The sequence below is a fragment of the Neovison vison genome, chromosome 11, assembly GCF_020171115.1.
Source record: "Neovison vison isolate M4711 chromosome 11, ASM_NN_V1, whole genome shotgun sequence".
NCBI lineage: Eukaryota > Metazoa > Chordata > Mammalia > Carnivora > Mustelidae > Neogale > Neogale vison.
In genome coordinates this window covers 641,337-656,414 of record NC_058101.1, presented here as the reverse complement: position 1 = coordinate 656,414, position 15,078 = coordinate 641,337, and the positions used below count along the sequence as shown (strand labels likewise).

At 40.2% G+C, this 15,078-nt stretch overlaps 1 protein-coding gene and 1 pseudogene across 11 annotated transcripts in view; both read right to left on the bottom strand.

The window, feature by feature from the left end:
* The window catches only part of SEC31A (SEC31 homolog A, COPII coat complex component), an 81,887-nt gene that overhangs the window by 23,531 nt on the left and 43,278 nt on the right, over positions 1 to 15,078 (bottom strand). For 3 of the 11 annotated variants that reach the window (XM_044224689.1, XM_044224690.1, XM_044224692.1), the window contains 7 exons: positions 13,340 to 13,466; positions 11,825 to 11,970; positions 10,389 to 10,562; positions 7,289 to 7,462; positions 4,706 to 4,798; positions 3,779 to 3,905; positions 1,407 to 1,748 (listed from right to left, as the gene is read on the bottom strand). In XM_044224689.1, the coding sequence (XP_044080624.1) occupies positions 1,407 to 1,748; positions 3,779 to 3,905; positions 4,706 to 4,798; positions 7,289 to 7,462; positions 10,389 to 10,562; positions 11,825 to 11,970; positions 13,340 to 13,466 (1,183 nt within the window). The remainder of the gene's footprint in view (positions 1 to 1,406; positions 1,749 to 3,778; positions 3,906 to 4,705; positions 4,799 to 7,288; positions 7,463 to 10,388; positions 10,563 to 11,824; positions 11,971 to 13,339; positions 13,467 to 15,078) is intronic. The other 8 variants (XM_044224691.1, XM_044224693.1, XM_044224694.1 and 5 more) reach the window with 5 other exon arrangements.
* On the bottom strand, positions 3,928 to 4,025 carry LOC122890721 (annotated as a pseudogene).

The following is a 15,078-nucleotide window of genomic DNA, read 5'->3' as shown; positions in this document are numbered from 1 at the left end:
TCTGTGAGTGATTTCTGGTACTTTGGACTTTATTTTACATATTAGAGAAAAGAGGAGACAGGCATATAATTGTGGACCCATAAGACCCTGTCAGAAAAGAATACTTCCTCAACAGATCCTATTTATGAAAAGTGTTTTCAGTAATTACAGCTCCTGCTTAAAAGAAAAAAAATATATAGTGGACTCCCCAGGAGCAACTTCAGTATTAGGAGCAAAGCAAGATTCATTCATCTCTTTGCCCCTCTATTTCAAAAACATCAGTTAGATAATCTAAAAGGGAAATTACCGCCAAATACCAACAGGCACAGAGCTCTAATTCTGAGTCCGCTTCTGTGTAATCACAGCAAATTTCACAGTCACTATCCCCAAATGTCTTAATGTATTAGTGCATTCAATAACCTACATAACCTTATGAATAGGTACTATTATTTCTAAGGACTTTGGCTTGAGGCAGTTTAAGAAACTTATCCAGGTTACACGACTAGAAAGTTAGTGAAGCTGGGATACAAATCCAGGGAGTCCCATTTCAAAGCCTGCATTCTTAACCAGTATGGTTAATGGTTCTTAACCCTGACTTATCGGTCCCTTTTTATAACACATGATTTTAAGACCCTGTTACTAAACCAAATAAAAATCAGATAGTATAACCTACCCATAAAAAATAATGTAATGCTGTAATTATGAGATAAGTAAGAACTTACAAAACGTGTATTTCATCATAGAAATAATTTAAAATTATGATTTTAATTAGAAAATTTGGGGCACGACTATACTATTCGACTATCTATCTATGTATCTATCTAATCCTTGAAATTCCCCAAATGTCTGAGGGTGGTACTGTCCTAATGAGGAACGGCTACACTACTGTCCGCTGACTTTTTACTGTCTCAGACATCCTCTCCGTCAGAGCTGTGTTCTCGCACTTTTTTCCTTTAAGTAACCATATTGAGATTCCTCATTTTTGTAAATAAACATTATAACATTATGTACAGTCTCATTACACTATACTGTTTAGTCTCCATGAATGAGTTTAAGGCACAAATAATTTTAAAAACTGAAAACGCAGTAAGAACAGAACAAAATTTTGCTCTAAAGCAGTAAGTGTCAATTAAATCTAGTTTCAACCACCACTTATCTTGCCAATGAATTTCTTACCACTTACTTTAAGTTCAGGGGCCAATTATATGCTCTTACCCTTCTGAAGTTCTGAAGCTCTTCTCACTTAGCAACTAAAGTTCATTATGGGACAATCACACTTTTAGAACCAGTTCTAGCATTTGTTCTACAAACTCAGGCAGCACCTGGGACTGCTCAGCTCACAGAGTCAGACATGATTCCCCTCCACCCCCCCAGGTGTTCATGAAAAATAAAGGAGGAGCCAAACCCAATCCCTTTTAAGCGCAGACCTGTTCTTTGCGACGCAGGCAGCTCGCCGGCAGCAGGCAGTGTACCTGTTGTTCCAGGAGGCAGCGCATAAGCTGGGGATGACGGCGGAGCTCCTGGTCCGCCATGCTGGAAGGATGCTCCAGAGGAAGGGGGAGGAGGGAAAGCAGCAGCAGAGCTGGAGGCAGGTGGAGGGGCCTGGTGCTGCGCTGCGTACAGCGGAGGCTGCCCCGAGTAGGAAGAAGCGGGAGACACGTAAGGGGTGTTAGGGTAAGCACTGGAAGCAGAAGGAGCGACAGGCTGCTGAGGTCGGTACGCTGCTGACCCCCCTGTTCCGAAGGAATACTGCTGGGCTGGCTGATAAGCTACACCGAGGGGAAGAAACAGAAATTTTAATTAGTTTTAAGTTTATTCAGATAGCACTAAAAAAACCCAAACTTATTTCATTCTATGGAAATTGTTTTCATCATTATTCTTTCAACAATGAGCTACAGCCATATACTAACACTTCTACGTTATGCTTTTGATACCCTGGGTTTCCTTAAATGATACTAACAGTTACTGGATCCAGTATTTGAAACCTGCATCTCCAGACGGCTGTTGGCTATGAAAATCTTTGAGGGGCGCCTGGGTCATTCAGTCACTTGTGCATCTGCTTTTGGCTCAGGTCATCTCAGGGTCCTAGGATGGAGCCCAGCATTGGGCATCCTGCTCAGAGGGGAGTCTGCTGCTCCCACTTACTCTGCCCCACCCCCGCAACTCATCCTTTCTCTCTCTCACTCTCACTCTCAAAGAAGTAAATAAGATCTTAAAAAAAAAAAAAAATTCTTTGAATCATCAGACCCAAGAACTCCAAGACTGATGCGTCCCCGACCCTGGGGAAAGCCTGCAGTGACACCTACCAGCCACCAGATGGAACCATGCCGGAATTACATGTTCACAGCACTTGCCCTGACAGTAAGTAAATAAGGGGACTTTGGGGGTGGCTCAACATCTCTGCCACTACAAGAATTGTAGGGTGAACACTACTGTTACGAATCAGAAGCCTTCTCCAACACCTGGTAATATCATCAGCTACCCAAATTGTGATTTTGAGCCACAGTTACAGATTAATAGCCAACTCTCTATGGTCCCTGAGAAACAATTACAGTACAGTATTTCATATTCTGGGCACAGCTGGTTAGTAAGCATCCAGGCACCCAACTAACATTTTGATGCAAAGATCTGAGCCCGGATTAGAGAATACTATCACATTCTTCACGACCAGGGGTAGGTACGGACTCCCACACAATGAATCTACTAGAACTGTACCTACTTTATTCGGAAGAGAGCACAAGTGAAAAGTCTTGTCAAATCTGTATCCACGTTAAGGACATCCATTTTAGCACAGAACAGGCTTATTAGGGTTAGTTCTTACTAGGCAATGGTCTCTTGCTTTTGTAATAGTTGTTTAGTCCTATAATTTCCCCCCTGGAGATTTTTTTTTTTCTGGTCAATTAAATTTTATAACAGTGATGATATTTTCTTTCTAAGTGCAAATGTTTTCTAAAAAACAAAAGCCACTGGTGGTCACATGTCATTATTATACATCTGTCAAAATTCATCGAATGTTCAACACCAAGAGTGTACCCTCAAGTAAGTACCCCAAGGACTTTGGGTGGTAATGGCATGTCAGTGCAGGTTCATTAACGGTAACAAATGTACCATGGGGTAGGGGGTTGTGCAGGGAGGATATTGGAAACTTCTGTACTCTCCACTCAAATGTGCTATCTAAAACTGCTCTAAAATAAAGTCCATTTCGTGGGGCGCCTGGGTGGCTCAGTGGGTTAAAGCCTTTGCCTTTGGCTTAGGTCATGGTCTCAGGGTCCTGGGATCAAGCCCCGCATCGGGCTCTCTGCTCAGCAGGGAGCCTGCTTCCCTTCCTCTCTCTCTCTCTCTCTGCCTACTTGTGATCTGTCAACTAAATAAAATAAAATCTTTAAAAAAAAAAGTCTATTTCTTAAAAAAGATGATACAAATGGAAAACAAGAACAAATGTCCTTTGGAACCATTTTTCCAAAGATGGTTTGTGTCAACCTCCTTAAAGGAAAAGAATATGCAACCAAATCCTTTCACAAATTCCATTTTTAAAAAAATATCCAAATCATGGGACAATTCACTGTCCTTAGCAGCTGCTCGGGAACTGTTCTGAACGGACTGACACCAGCCGTTTCCTGGCATGCCGATTCAGGATGCTTCCTAGGAAACCATGTTTCTCTCTCTCACGTCCTACAGAGAACGGTTCTCTCTTTGCTTGTTAAAACTGACTTGATGAGTTTGGAGCTCCAAAGCGAATCTTTTCAACATTAGAATAAGACACGAGGCTGCACAAGGACTTCAGGGTCGCACTACTTACGCTGTGGCTGTGGATAAGGTGGTACCTGGGTGTGCATATGACCAGGAGATGTGGGAAGCTGAGCTGTAGCAGCATTTGGGTTGACATTTCCATGCATTATGAAACCTGGAGGTGGAGGATTTTCTCCCTAGGGAATGAGAGTGTGACACAAAGGAGGGTTACATTTGCGTGTCATCCTCGCGCAGGGGCCGTGCTAATCCTCTCTGTCTTGTTCCAATTTTAGTAAATGTGCTGCCGAAGCGAGCATAGGAGGATTACATTTGGAACCAAGAATCTTACCAGATGGATTTATAATCTCTGAAATGGAATTGTGTTTATTTTTCTAAAACAAACAAAAAAAAACTTCACTGTGTAAGAAACACTGCATTTTGTACATTCTATTTTCTTTAGAACATATTCTCTTAGCAACGCATTCTAAGTGGCTTAAAGATTTAAACAGGTCCAAAGTAATAAATGCAAAGAATGGCGACAGATGCTAATGACTTCATAAAATAGTGTTAGTGATATTCATAATAAGTCACCAGGATTTTCCATCTCTACTAAATGCCATCCACTACTCCACACTTTGGAAATATAAGCTTAAATGCCACAAGGGACTTTTGCTTCTCTTCAATTTCCACAATGCTCAAAAAACAAAGAAGAAAGAAAAAAGAAAATCTTCAGTGCAATCAGATTTAAAGCACTGTTAGAACTTCAGCTGATATTTTTCTAGCTGAGGTCAATTTAGAACCACAAAAGAAGGAGAGGGATAAGAAAATAAACAAATTGTCCTAAAACTGCTTCTTGCACCCTGAAGCATTAAAAATGCAATAAGCAGGCAGACAGACAGGGGGAGGAGAACTTAAGAGAAGGGGCGGTTAGAGAATATTCAACTGTATTTATCTGGGTGAGCAGGGTTCTGCCCCAAGAGGAATAATGAAGGTGTACCTGTGTGTCAGAGGGAGAGGCTGCAGGCGGATGGCTGGGGAGGGCGGTAGGAGTTTTGTTACTCCAGCTAGTGATAGTAGGGGCAGTTCTAACCTGAATTGAACAAAGAAATACCAATCACAGAAAATAAAAAGTAAAAATGTTAAAACAAGAAAAAAAACAAAAACCCAAAAGGCATTAATAGCCAGATGCGAAGCAAAAAATCAGAGCAGCAAGACACTACATGTTAGTCAGGCACTACTTCCAAGGTAGCGGGGACTCTAAAAGAGAAACACACATTCACAACGAAAACGGGGGGGAGGGAGGCAGGGGAAAAATCAATATGAAAACCTAAATCAAAGCATAAAAACAATGCCATTCAAGTGTCAAGAATAGGGGGAAAAGGCTAGTTTCTGTAAGTAGGAAAGAAGACACTGGGGTGGGGGGAGAAAGGTAATTGAGTAAAAAAGTGATTCTGAAGCATTAATCATAGTCATGCTACTATTAGATCTATAAACATATTGCTATAAGCTCCCCTTTCTGGATTTTATTAGAGCCATAAAAAATCACATTAGTCCCATATGAGGTTTAGAAACATACAATCAGAGTGTATTAGAGATCACCCAGTCTAATCCCCACCTTGTACCACGGAGAAAGCCAACACTTCATTGAGAAATGAAGGGGCTCGCCGAGGTCCATAAAACTAGCCGGTGACATGGCTAGGACCCAATCGGGCCTCCTGATTCCCAGGCCAGTGTTTGCTATACTACACCATGCTGCTTACCCTGGAGTCCGGAGGTTTTCAAAAAAAATTTTTAAGCCATCAAAATCTTTCTATCAAATAAACCTTCACAAAAACTCTTCATTCAGCGTAAGATAAGCTTTAATCAAGAAAATCGCTGCTTAATTTATTACCGAATTTGTTCTTCTTTTCTTAAACCATGAGACTGCTAGGTCCAAGTACAACCAAAGTCTTCCAGTGTTTTTACATCTTACCAGAAAGACAGATAAACCCAATGACATAAAGAGTAAATACTCCTTTCCCAGTGTAAAGGGTGTCACACTTCAGTACCGAGAGAGAGTGCGGCCGAACTAAAGGCGCCTGGGAGTTCCAGCACGGTTGGCCATTAACTAGCCACATGATGCTAAGAAATCCAAGTTTTAAGCCTTAAAACTCTTGTCTTGTCACTTGACCTCTCTGCCTCTCGGCTTTTCTCGCCACTGCCTGCTTGGTCCTGCCTACGTCACAGACATTCGAAAACCACTTCAGTCTCCACGAGCGGGAAACTTCGTCTCTTTGGTTTACGAATATACCAACAGGTAGAATAAAGACAGGCAGTCACAGTAAAGCTCTCAAAAAAATAACTGTCAAATAAAGGAAAAAACAAAATAGTTAAAATCAAATGTATTAATCAAAGGTACAACAGATGGGGCGCCTGGGAGGCTCCGCTGGTTCAGTGACGGCCTTCGGCTCAGGTCGTGATCCCAGAGTCCCGGGATCGAGTCCCGCATCAGGTTCCCGGCTCCGCAGAGAGTCTGCTTCTCCCTGTCACTTTCTTCCCTCTCATGCTCTCTCTCTCTCACTCTCTCTCTCAAATAAATAGATAAAATCTTAAAAAAAAAACTTTAATCATAGGGATAGTAATCCCTATGACCTACAACTTCATATGCCTTCATTCTCTACTATCCAAGTTGTTCCCCCTACCCCAAAGTGTACTCTAGGGGCACCTGGGGGGCTCAGTCAGTTAAGCATCTGCCTTCAGCTCAGGTCATGATCCTGGGGGTCTGGGACTGAGCCCTGAATCAGGCTCCCGGCTCAGCAGGGAGCCTGACTCTCCCTCTCTCTTCTCCCACTGGTGTTCGCTCGTGCTCTCTCACGCTCTCAAATAAATAAATAAAATCTTAAAAAAAAAAAGGAAGTGTACTCTGAATACTCTTTATTGGGCTGATGCAGAAGACACAGTAAACTTACAATAATGATTTAGAATAGAATACTCAAAAAAAGAGTACTTTTTCTAAGAATATTTTATAATAGTAACCAAATCACCCCCAAAATTATTCCTACTACTTAACTTAGTTTTTTGGATGACTCAAACTGTAGCAGTTTCAAGAACACATGTACATGTGTAAGGGAAGTTTGACTGATAAGAAACAAGAAGAAATCTCCCCAGAGAGCTTAAATTTATTTGTATTTAAAATATAATCCATTTGCCCAGATTAAAGTGATCATTAAAAAAACAAAACAGGGCGCCTGGGTGGCTCAGTGCATTAAAGCCTCTGCCTTCAGCTCAGGTCATGATCTCAGGGTCCTGGGATGGAGCCCCGCATCGGGAGGGGAGCCTGCTTCTCCCCCTCTCTCTGCCTGCCGCTCTGCCTGCTTGTGATCTCTCTCTGTCAAATAAGTAAGTAAAATCTTAATAAACAAAACTAAACTAAAAAACAGACCATAAATACCACTTCCAAGAATATAAAAAGAAAAACTATTAAAATAATATGTTGTCTAGTTTTATCAGAGCAGATTAAGGTTTCTCATCCACTAAACTAAAACCACCAATTTGAACAGAACACATGAATGTTCTACTTCATCAGGACCATATGACTCACATGCGGGTAACACTGCTGAGCCGGAACTCTTGGCATCTGTGTGTGGCCGGCCACTGGTCCAGGCCTGCCCTTGGGCAGCTGCTGCCTGTCATAAGGAGTTTTAGAGGATTCCTGTCCTGGTATAGGCTGTCCTTGTGCTTTACAAAGTCTGTCACGAAGCTGCGCAATATTTGGCTGTAACAAGTAATGGAAGAAAACAAAGCCAGCTGTTAGAATTCACCCAACTATGTGACAGCATGCTGCTTTTCTTCAAGTAAGCTTGATTGGGCATACGTTCCTTGTTTCTATGCTATTTCCTATATAACAGACCCTGGCACATGAGGGGAGTTTCCCATCATGGGATTCGGAAACTCAAGACTGATACCAAAGGTCCAAGATATATAGTGTAACTTGCAATTTACCTGAGGCAGGGTCTGGAATTACATCCACCACGGAGAGTAAGATCAATGTCACTTACCATCTCTGCTCTTCTGTATCTTCTTGTAGTTGAATAATCACAAATTATAAAAGTGTTCAAAAAAACACAACTTTTTTCTTTATAGGGAAAAAGGCCCCCAGAAGAATCAACTGCTAAAGATGCTGATGGGAGAAAATGGTGATCTAAGAGGAAGACTAATAAAAAAGAGATGCTGGAAATAAGTTAAAAGAGTAAGATGTCAGGTGCCTGGGTGGCTCATCGGGTTAAAGGCTCTCATTCGGCTCAGGTCATGGTCTCAGGGTCCCGGGATCAAGCCCTGCATCGGGCTCTCTGCCCGGCAGGGATCCTGCATCCTGCTTCCTCCTCTCTTGCTCTCTGCCTGCCTCTCTGCCTACTTGTGATCTGTCTGTCAAATAAATAAATAAAACGTTAAAAAAAAAAAGAGAGTAAGATGTCACACTCATAGTAGCTTACGCAGATCTATGATTATATAGATCTACAACAAGTGTGAGTTGACCATGTACATGTTCTAGGTATTGACAAGCAACAACAAAAAAGTAATGCTAAAATATTTCAGCAATAACTGATTATAATATTTTTCAAAATCATACATTTCTATCAATTCCTTAAAGGTTTAAAGCTGTCATTTAAACTTGAAGATATACTTTATTGCCTATCAGGGAGGAAAACCAGATACTATAATGATATCACAGAGTCTCAGAACATATTCCCCAGAAAATACTTAAGGGTCTACTGAGATACATAGAAGACAGCAACTTTGAAATTATTTATTTTTACATAATGTTCTTTAAAAACCCAAAGGAAACACAAAGAATAAGGTATAGAAAATGTACACAGTTATAAACAGTATTAAAAATAAGGAGTTTAATACAAAGCCTAGAAGATCTAAAGGTTTTAGATTAAGTTACTCTTAAAGGGTCTTACAACTTAATAACGGAGTCTTATTAAGTAAAAAGGCATAAAACTATTAGGCCAAAGTCATCATAAAGTCTATGTTTTCTATTCTACCTATATTCTCATAAACAGTTTAGAAAGATACGACACGTAAGTGTGTTCAAAACCAACTAGTCATACCTCCATAATCCTGGAACACAGATGTAAGTATTTTTACTCAATGAAATTACTCAAGGAAATGTATTGATAATTCCATAGAACAGAAAAAATACTGAAAATATTTAACTAAAAAAAAATCCATTAAAAACAAAGTAAAGTTTATAATAAAAAGTACAGAAACAAAATTCTTTAAGGCTCAAGATTATGCTTTGTCAGACACACAATACAGATCTATAGACATCCTACTTGTGGAAAACTGCCCTCAAATCCCACCCTGATTTCCACCCATGCTCCACCATTAAATTTAGATAGACCTCTTCCAGCTTCCACAGCCCTACGACCTCCATCACAGTATGTATCCCTTTTGGAATCGGATGTTTACTTGTCTATATTCACTTTGAATTTGGAAACCCCCCCCAGGAAAAGAATCCTAACAATCATGTCCATCACTACACAGTCAGTCTCTTACTGAATTTCACTGCATGGAAAAAGCCCATTTTTTTTTTTTTTAAAGATTTCATTTATTTATTTGAGAGAGAGAGTGTGAGAGAGAGAATGAGCGAGGAGAAGGTCAGAGAGCGAAGCAGACTCCCCATGGAGCTGGGAGCCCGGTGTGGGACTCGATCCCGGGACTCCAGGATCACGCCCTGAGCCGAAAGCAGTCGTCCAACCAACTGCGCCACCCAGGCGTCCCGAAAAAGCCCATTTTAATGGATACCAAATAAGGACACTAAATTAGAAATGTAATTGTGGTTTAGTACTTTAAAAATGTACTTGTCCTGGGGCGCCTGAGTGGCTCAGCTGATTAAGCATCTGACTCTTGATTTCAGCTCAAGTCATGATCTCAGGGGTATGGACTGGAGCCCCATATCGGACTCCACGCGGGCATGGAGGCTGCTTAGGATTCTCTCTCTACCTCTCCCTATGCCTCCCCCCACCTGCCCCCCAAATCCCCAGAAAATATCCGACTGGAATGGTATAAAAAATGAACTTCTTTGCTAGTATCTGTCTGGGTGGCATTTTAAAACCACAACCCCACATGTTTGGTTAAGTATTAAATATTTATAGCTTTTCAACACAGAAGATTCCTACAAAGAACCTTGAACAAAGAATCAGCATTTGGCTTAAGAAACAAAAAGTTGGGGGGCGCCTGAGTGGCTCAGTGGGTTAAAGCCTCTGCCTCTGGCTCAGGTCATGATCCCAGGGTCCTGGGATCGAGCCCCGCGTCGGGCTCTCTGCACCGCAGGGAGCCTGCTTCCTCCTCTCTCTCTGCCTACTTGTGATCTCTGTCTGTCAGATAAATAAAATCTTTAAAAAAAAAAAAAAGAAACAAAAAGTTGGTCCTTTCCCCATTTATTTTCCTCAAATACTATGCCCCTCAGTACAAAGGGATCTATCACACTACAAGAGTACCCTATCTCTCTGACACTGTCTGGTCACACCTTAAATGACCCTTGAATAACTGCAGTGACACTCACCTATAGTCAGATGATAGATACTCGACTGCTCTAAAACATTCTACCTAGCAATATGTTTAGTCCTGAGTGCTACCTACTGGAGTCACCTTATTCATACACTAAAAGAAGAGAAATGGTCAATTCTAATTACCTGGTTGGTGTTTTCAGGAAGAAAAGCCAAGGCTGCAGCAATGCTTCCTTGGGCTGCCAACAAATTGGCATACTGACTCATTTTCTCAGCCAAAAGAACTCCTACGGTATTGGTGTCCATGGCTTGGGTGAGTTGTACAGCTTTTCGCAGAATGACAACCTTCTCAATAAGATCCTAAATGAGAAAAAGAAGGGAGAGAGAAGGAGAACCAGACAAAGATACCAAGATGTTTATGAAAGAAGGCAAGAAAAGACAAAGAATTATAAAGGTTTCTAAAACCTACTAGAAGTACATCATGTTACCCTCTTTCTTAAAAATGCTGCAACAGCTGACCATGATTTAGGTAAACTGAAAAAGTAAGGAGGAAGAAGGGCTCTTATTTACGGATAAGGCCTAAGTTACCACCTTCTCCTAAATATCCTTAAGTGGCCAGATACTCGTCTTGTGAACTGAAGTAGGCAAACATCCAAAGTGAAAGCGACAGGCAGATACCCAAATGCAGAAGCTGAGTTCCAGCAGGTATAAAATGAACTCTGACTAAAGAAACCGTACTAGTTCCACTATAAAAACAGTACTGCTATGAGGCGACCTCCCATGAGCTTACTACTCCAACCCAAAGTTTCTCACGTTGCTCTTCGATACCAATTATTTCAACAACAGGGAGCTTCAAGTATAAAGCACAAGAATATCCTACTATCTGCCTTGCAAAGGTACACAGATCCAGAAGTACAAAGCAAGTGTGCTTTTTCTCTGAAGCACTTAGAAGGAAATTCTTGATTTCCTACCAGATTCTCAGTTTTAATAGAGTGATCTTTAAAGTAACAACTCTGTTGAGAAAATCTCTTTCCATAGAGAAAAGAAATATATTTGAATGAAATATTATGACACTCTGTTGATTACATGCTTGGAAAAAAGTATCTAAATATATAGTTATTCAGTGGCTGAGAAGAGTCCCCATATTTTTTACTCCCCCTCTTGCCCACGTTGTAGTGCTACACGGGATTCCACTTACACCTTATTTTCATTTTCCCTTAACCATGAATATCTTAATCTAGTCTCTATTGGTACTGGGGATGCCTCCCATTCCCTTGCCCAAGGCAGAGAGGGTCAACAGAGGCAGGAAGAGAGAAGCAAGAGGAAAAAGACGTAAACTATAGGGCTGTTTCCATCCTACCACCATCTGCTTCCCCCCATTAACTACCCAATTATAACCTTGACTTCACAAACAGCTGTGACCCCATTTTACCTATTCCATCATTTCATACTTTGCCCCTCCAAATACAGCTATGAAGACACATAAATTATCCAGCAAAAGAACTTCTAAAACATAGATAACAAAGGAAAGCAATGAACTTCTGGAACGAATCAATTTCTAGAATATAAGTAGGGTCAAAGACAGCACAAGAAAGGAAGCACTTTTGTTCAAAGACACTAACCTGAAGGGACAAAGGACTGCTTCCATCTTGAGCTTTAGTCCAACATGCAACCAGTTTCTCTACATTCCCTGCACAAATATAGCAGAGACATGCTTGCGTCTGCAGGAGACTGTCACCTTCACTTTCAAGCCTGGTTCCCAAAAGATCTAAAGATCAAGCAGAAAACAAAATGAGATTAGGCTCAAAACAATCTATATATGAAGTTGTAAGAAGACCAATAATATTTTCAGAAGTATGAATTAAACTTCACACAACCAATGACAGAAACAAAATCACTATTATATAAATGCCCAGTAAATATTTATCAGTTAAAAGAATGGAAGTAGGGGTGCCTAGGTGGCTCAGTGGGTTAAGCCTCTAACTTCAGCTCAGGTCATGATCTCAGGGTCCTGGGATCGAGTCTTGAGTCGGGCTCTCTGCTCAGCGGGGAGCCTGCTTCTCCCTCTCTCTCTCTGCCTGCCTTCCTGTCTACTTGTGATCTCTCTGTCAAATAAGCAAATAAAATCTTTTAAAAATTAAAAAAAAAAAAGAAGGATATGTGTGACTAATTGTATAAAATAAATGGCTTGACAAGATTCTATATACCCAGCTGTACAATGAATTTCTATTAGTTACATTAAAAAATAATAAATGGGAACAATATTTGAACAGAAAAATCCTAACGAACATTTACCTCCATTTCATCGCATCTCATGTTTGTGTAGATGTAATACGGCACATTTAGAAGGAACATAAATGGTAGGTAGGACCACTATAAATCACTTATGATAATAAAGTTAACACCTTCTACTTCATATTCTCATAATGCTTTCAAGGTAGCAAGTGGTTGGTTTTTCTTCTACCAGTGGCCTGAAACTTCTTTTCTTACAAATAAGGAGTATCATTCCTTGGCCACCAGTATAGTCATGGCCTTTAATGGTAATTTGTAATTTCCATTCAAATGCTATAATTACTCATTTTATCAAGCTAACACTTTATTTATTTATTTATTTTAAAAGATTTTATTTATTTGACAGAGAGAAAAAGAGAGTGCAAGTAGGGGAACAGCAGAGGGAAAGAGAAGCAGAGTCCCCACTGAGCAGGGAGCCTGATCTGGAGCTTGATCCCAGGACCCCAGGGTGATGACCCAAGCAGAAGGCAGGCATTTCAACAACTGAGTCGCCTAGGCGCTCCTACCAAGCTAATATTTATTAACTGAAATCTGATTATATGCAATTTTACAAATAATAGACTAAGGCTTAGAAAGTAATCCTTCCTAGGTCATAGAGCTAATAAGTGGCGGAGGCAAGATTCCAAGTTCAGTCTGCCTAAAACCAAAATCATTAAAAATAATGACTAGGTATGGAGAAATAATACAGTTAATAATTCTGAGATAAGCCTTCAAATGAGAATTTATTGTTACCGAGTGATTAGCTGATCTGCAAAAATCTCTAATACGATCTGTCATTAATTTTATTTAAAATATGCTATGCCATATACATGATATAGATATAAATGTAAGGCTCATTTTCTTACCACAAAGCGTTGAAAATTCATCTGGTTTAGCGTAAGTCAATACTGCAGCTAAAGCCTCTCTCCAATTTTTAAGGTCACAAGACTCAACAATTTCTTTCCAGTTCTTCATCACCACTGCAGTAATTAGCTTAAGAAAGGGAAAAAAAGGAGAATTAAAAGTCTTTGGTGTGTCAGTAAAAATTAACTCTGGCTAATCAATCATATCATTCAAAACTACTATTCAAAGTATTTCATGCAGAATAAAGCAGCAGCAAAGTGAAGTATATCCTTGAACCAAATGACATAAGATGGTTATTTTTCCTCAAAAAAAAAAAATCAAACAAGCATATTTTATAAATAGGCAGGGAAGGAAAAGTATAGGGTGTAATCAAAACTTTTAACAGTGGGGCGCCTGGGTGGCTCAGTGGGGTAAAGCCTCTGCCTTCAATTATCATATGGTTTCACTTATTTGTGGAGCATAACAAATAGCATGGAGGACATGGGGAGTTAGAGAGGAGAAGGGAGTTGGGGTAAATTGGAAGGGGAGGTGAATCACGAGAGACTATGGACTCTGAAAAACAATCTGAGGGGTTTGAAGTGGCGGGGGGGTGGGAGGTTGGGGTACCAGGTGGTGGGTATTATAGAGGGCACGGACTGCATGGAGCACTGGGTGTGGTGAAAAAATACCGAATACTGTTTTTCTGAAAATAAATAAATTGAAAAAAAAAAAAAAAAAAAAAGAAAAAGCCTCTGCCTTCAGCTCAGGTGGTGATCCCACGGTCTTAGGATTAGGCCCACATCAGGCTCCCTGCTCAGCGGGGAGCCTGCTTCCCTTCCTCACTCTCTGCCTACTTGTGATCTCTGTCAAATAAATAGATAAAATCTTTAAAAAAAAAAACCTTTTAACAGGAAAACATGACCTGGTCTGATGGATCAGGAAAAATGTTCTGAGTACTGTGAGATATAAAGTCAGAATTAACTTTATCAAGAAGTAAAGAGGTCAGAAAACAGGAAGATGGCAGAGGAGGAGAAGGACCCTAGGCTTGTCCTATGAACACAACTAGATAGCTATCCAATTATCCTAAATACCCCAGAAGTTAAAAATGAGTCAAGGAACACACACACACACACACACGGATAGAAAATAAAATAACATATATAAACAATGGGGAGGAGAGGGAAAAAGAATGAGTTCAAACAAACTAACATCAACGTCATACTGCTGTATGCAGAAGATGCTACAGACAGACCTAAGAGCAACAACCGGTCAAAACCACTAATTAACATGCAAGGAATAAAGAGAAAGAAATCCAAATATATCATTGAAGAAAAAATCAGCAAAACGTGAAAAAGAGAAAAGAAAGGATCAGAGAAAAATCTCCAGGAACAACCACAAAACAAGCAAAAAAATGGCATTAAGTACATACCTATCAATAATTACTTTGACTGTAAATGGACTAAACATCTTAATTAAAAGATACAGGGTGTCAGACTGGATTAAAAAACAAGACGCATCTATACAGTGCACACAAGAGACTCATTTTAGACCTAAAGATACCTACAGATCGAAGTGGTGGTGGAGAAACCTTTGTCACAAAAATGGACATCAAAAGAAAAGCTGGAATAGCAATACTTATATTACACCAGATTTTAAAACAAAGATTGTAACGAGAGACAAAGGAGGACACTACATAATAATGAAGAGGACAATCCAACAAGAAGATATAACAATTATAAATATTTACGTACCACAATATGGG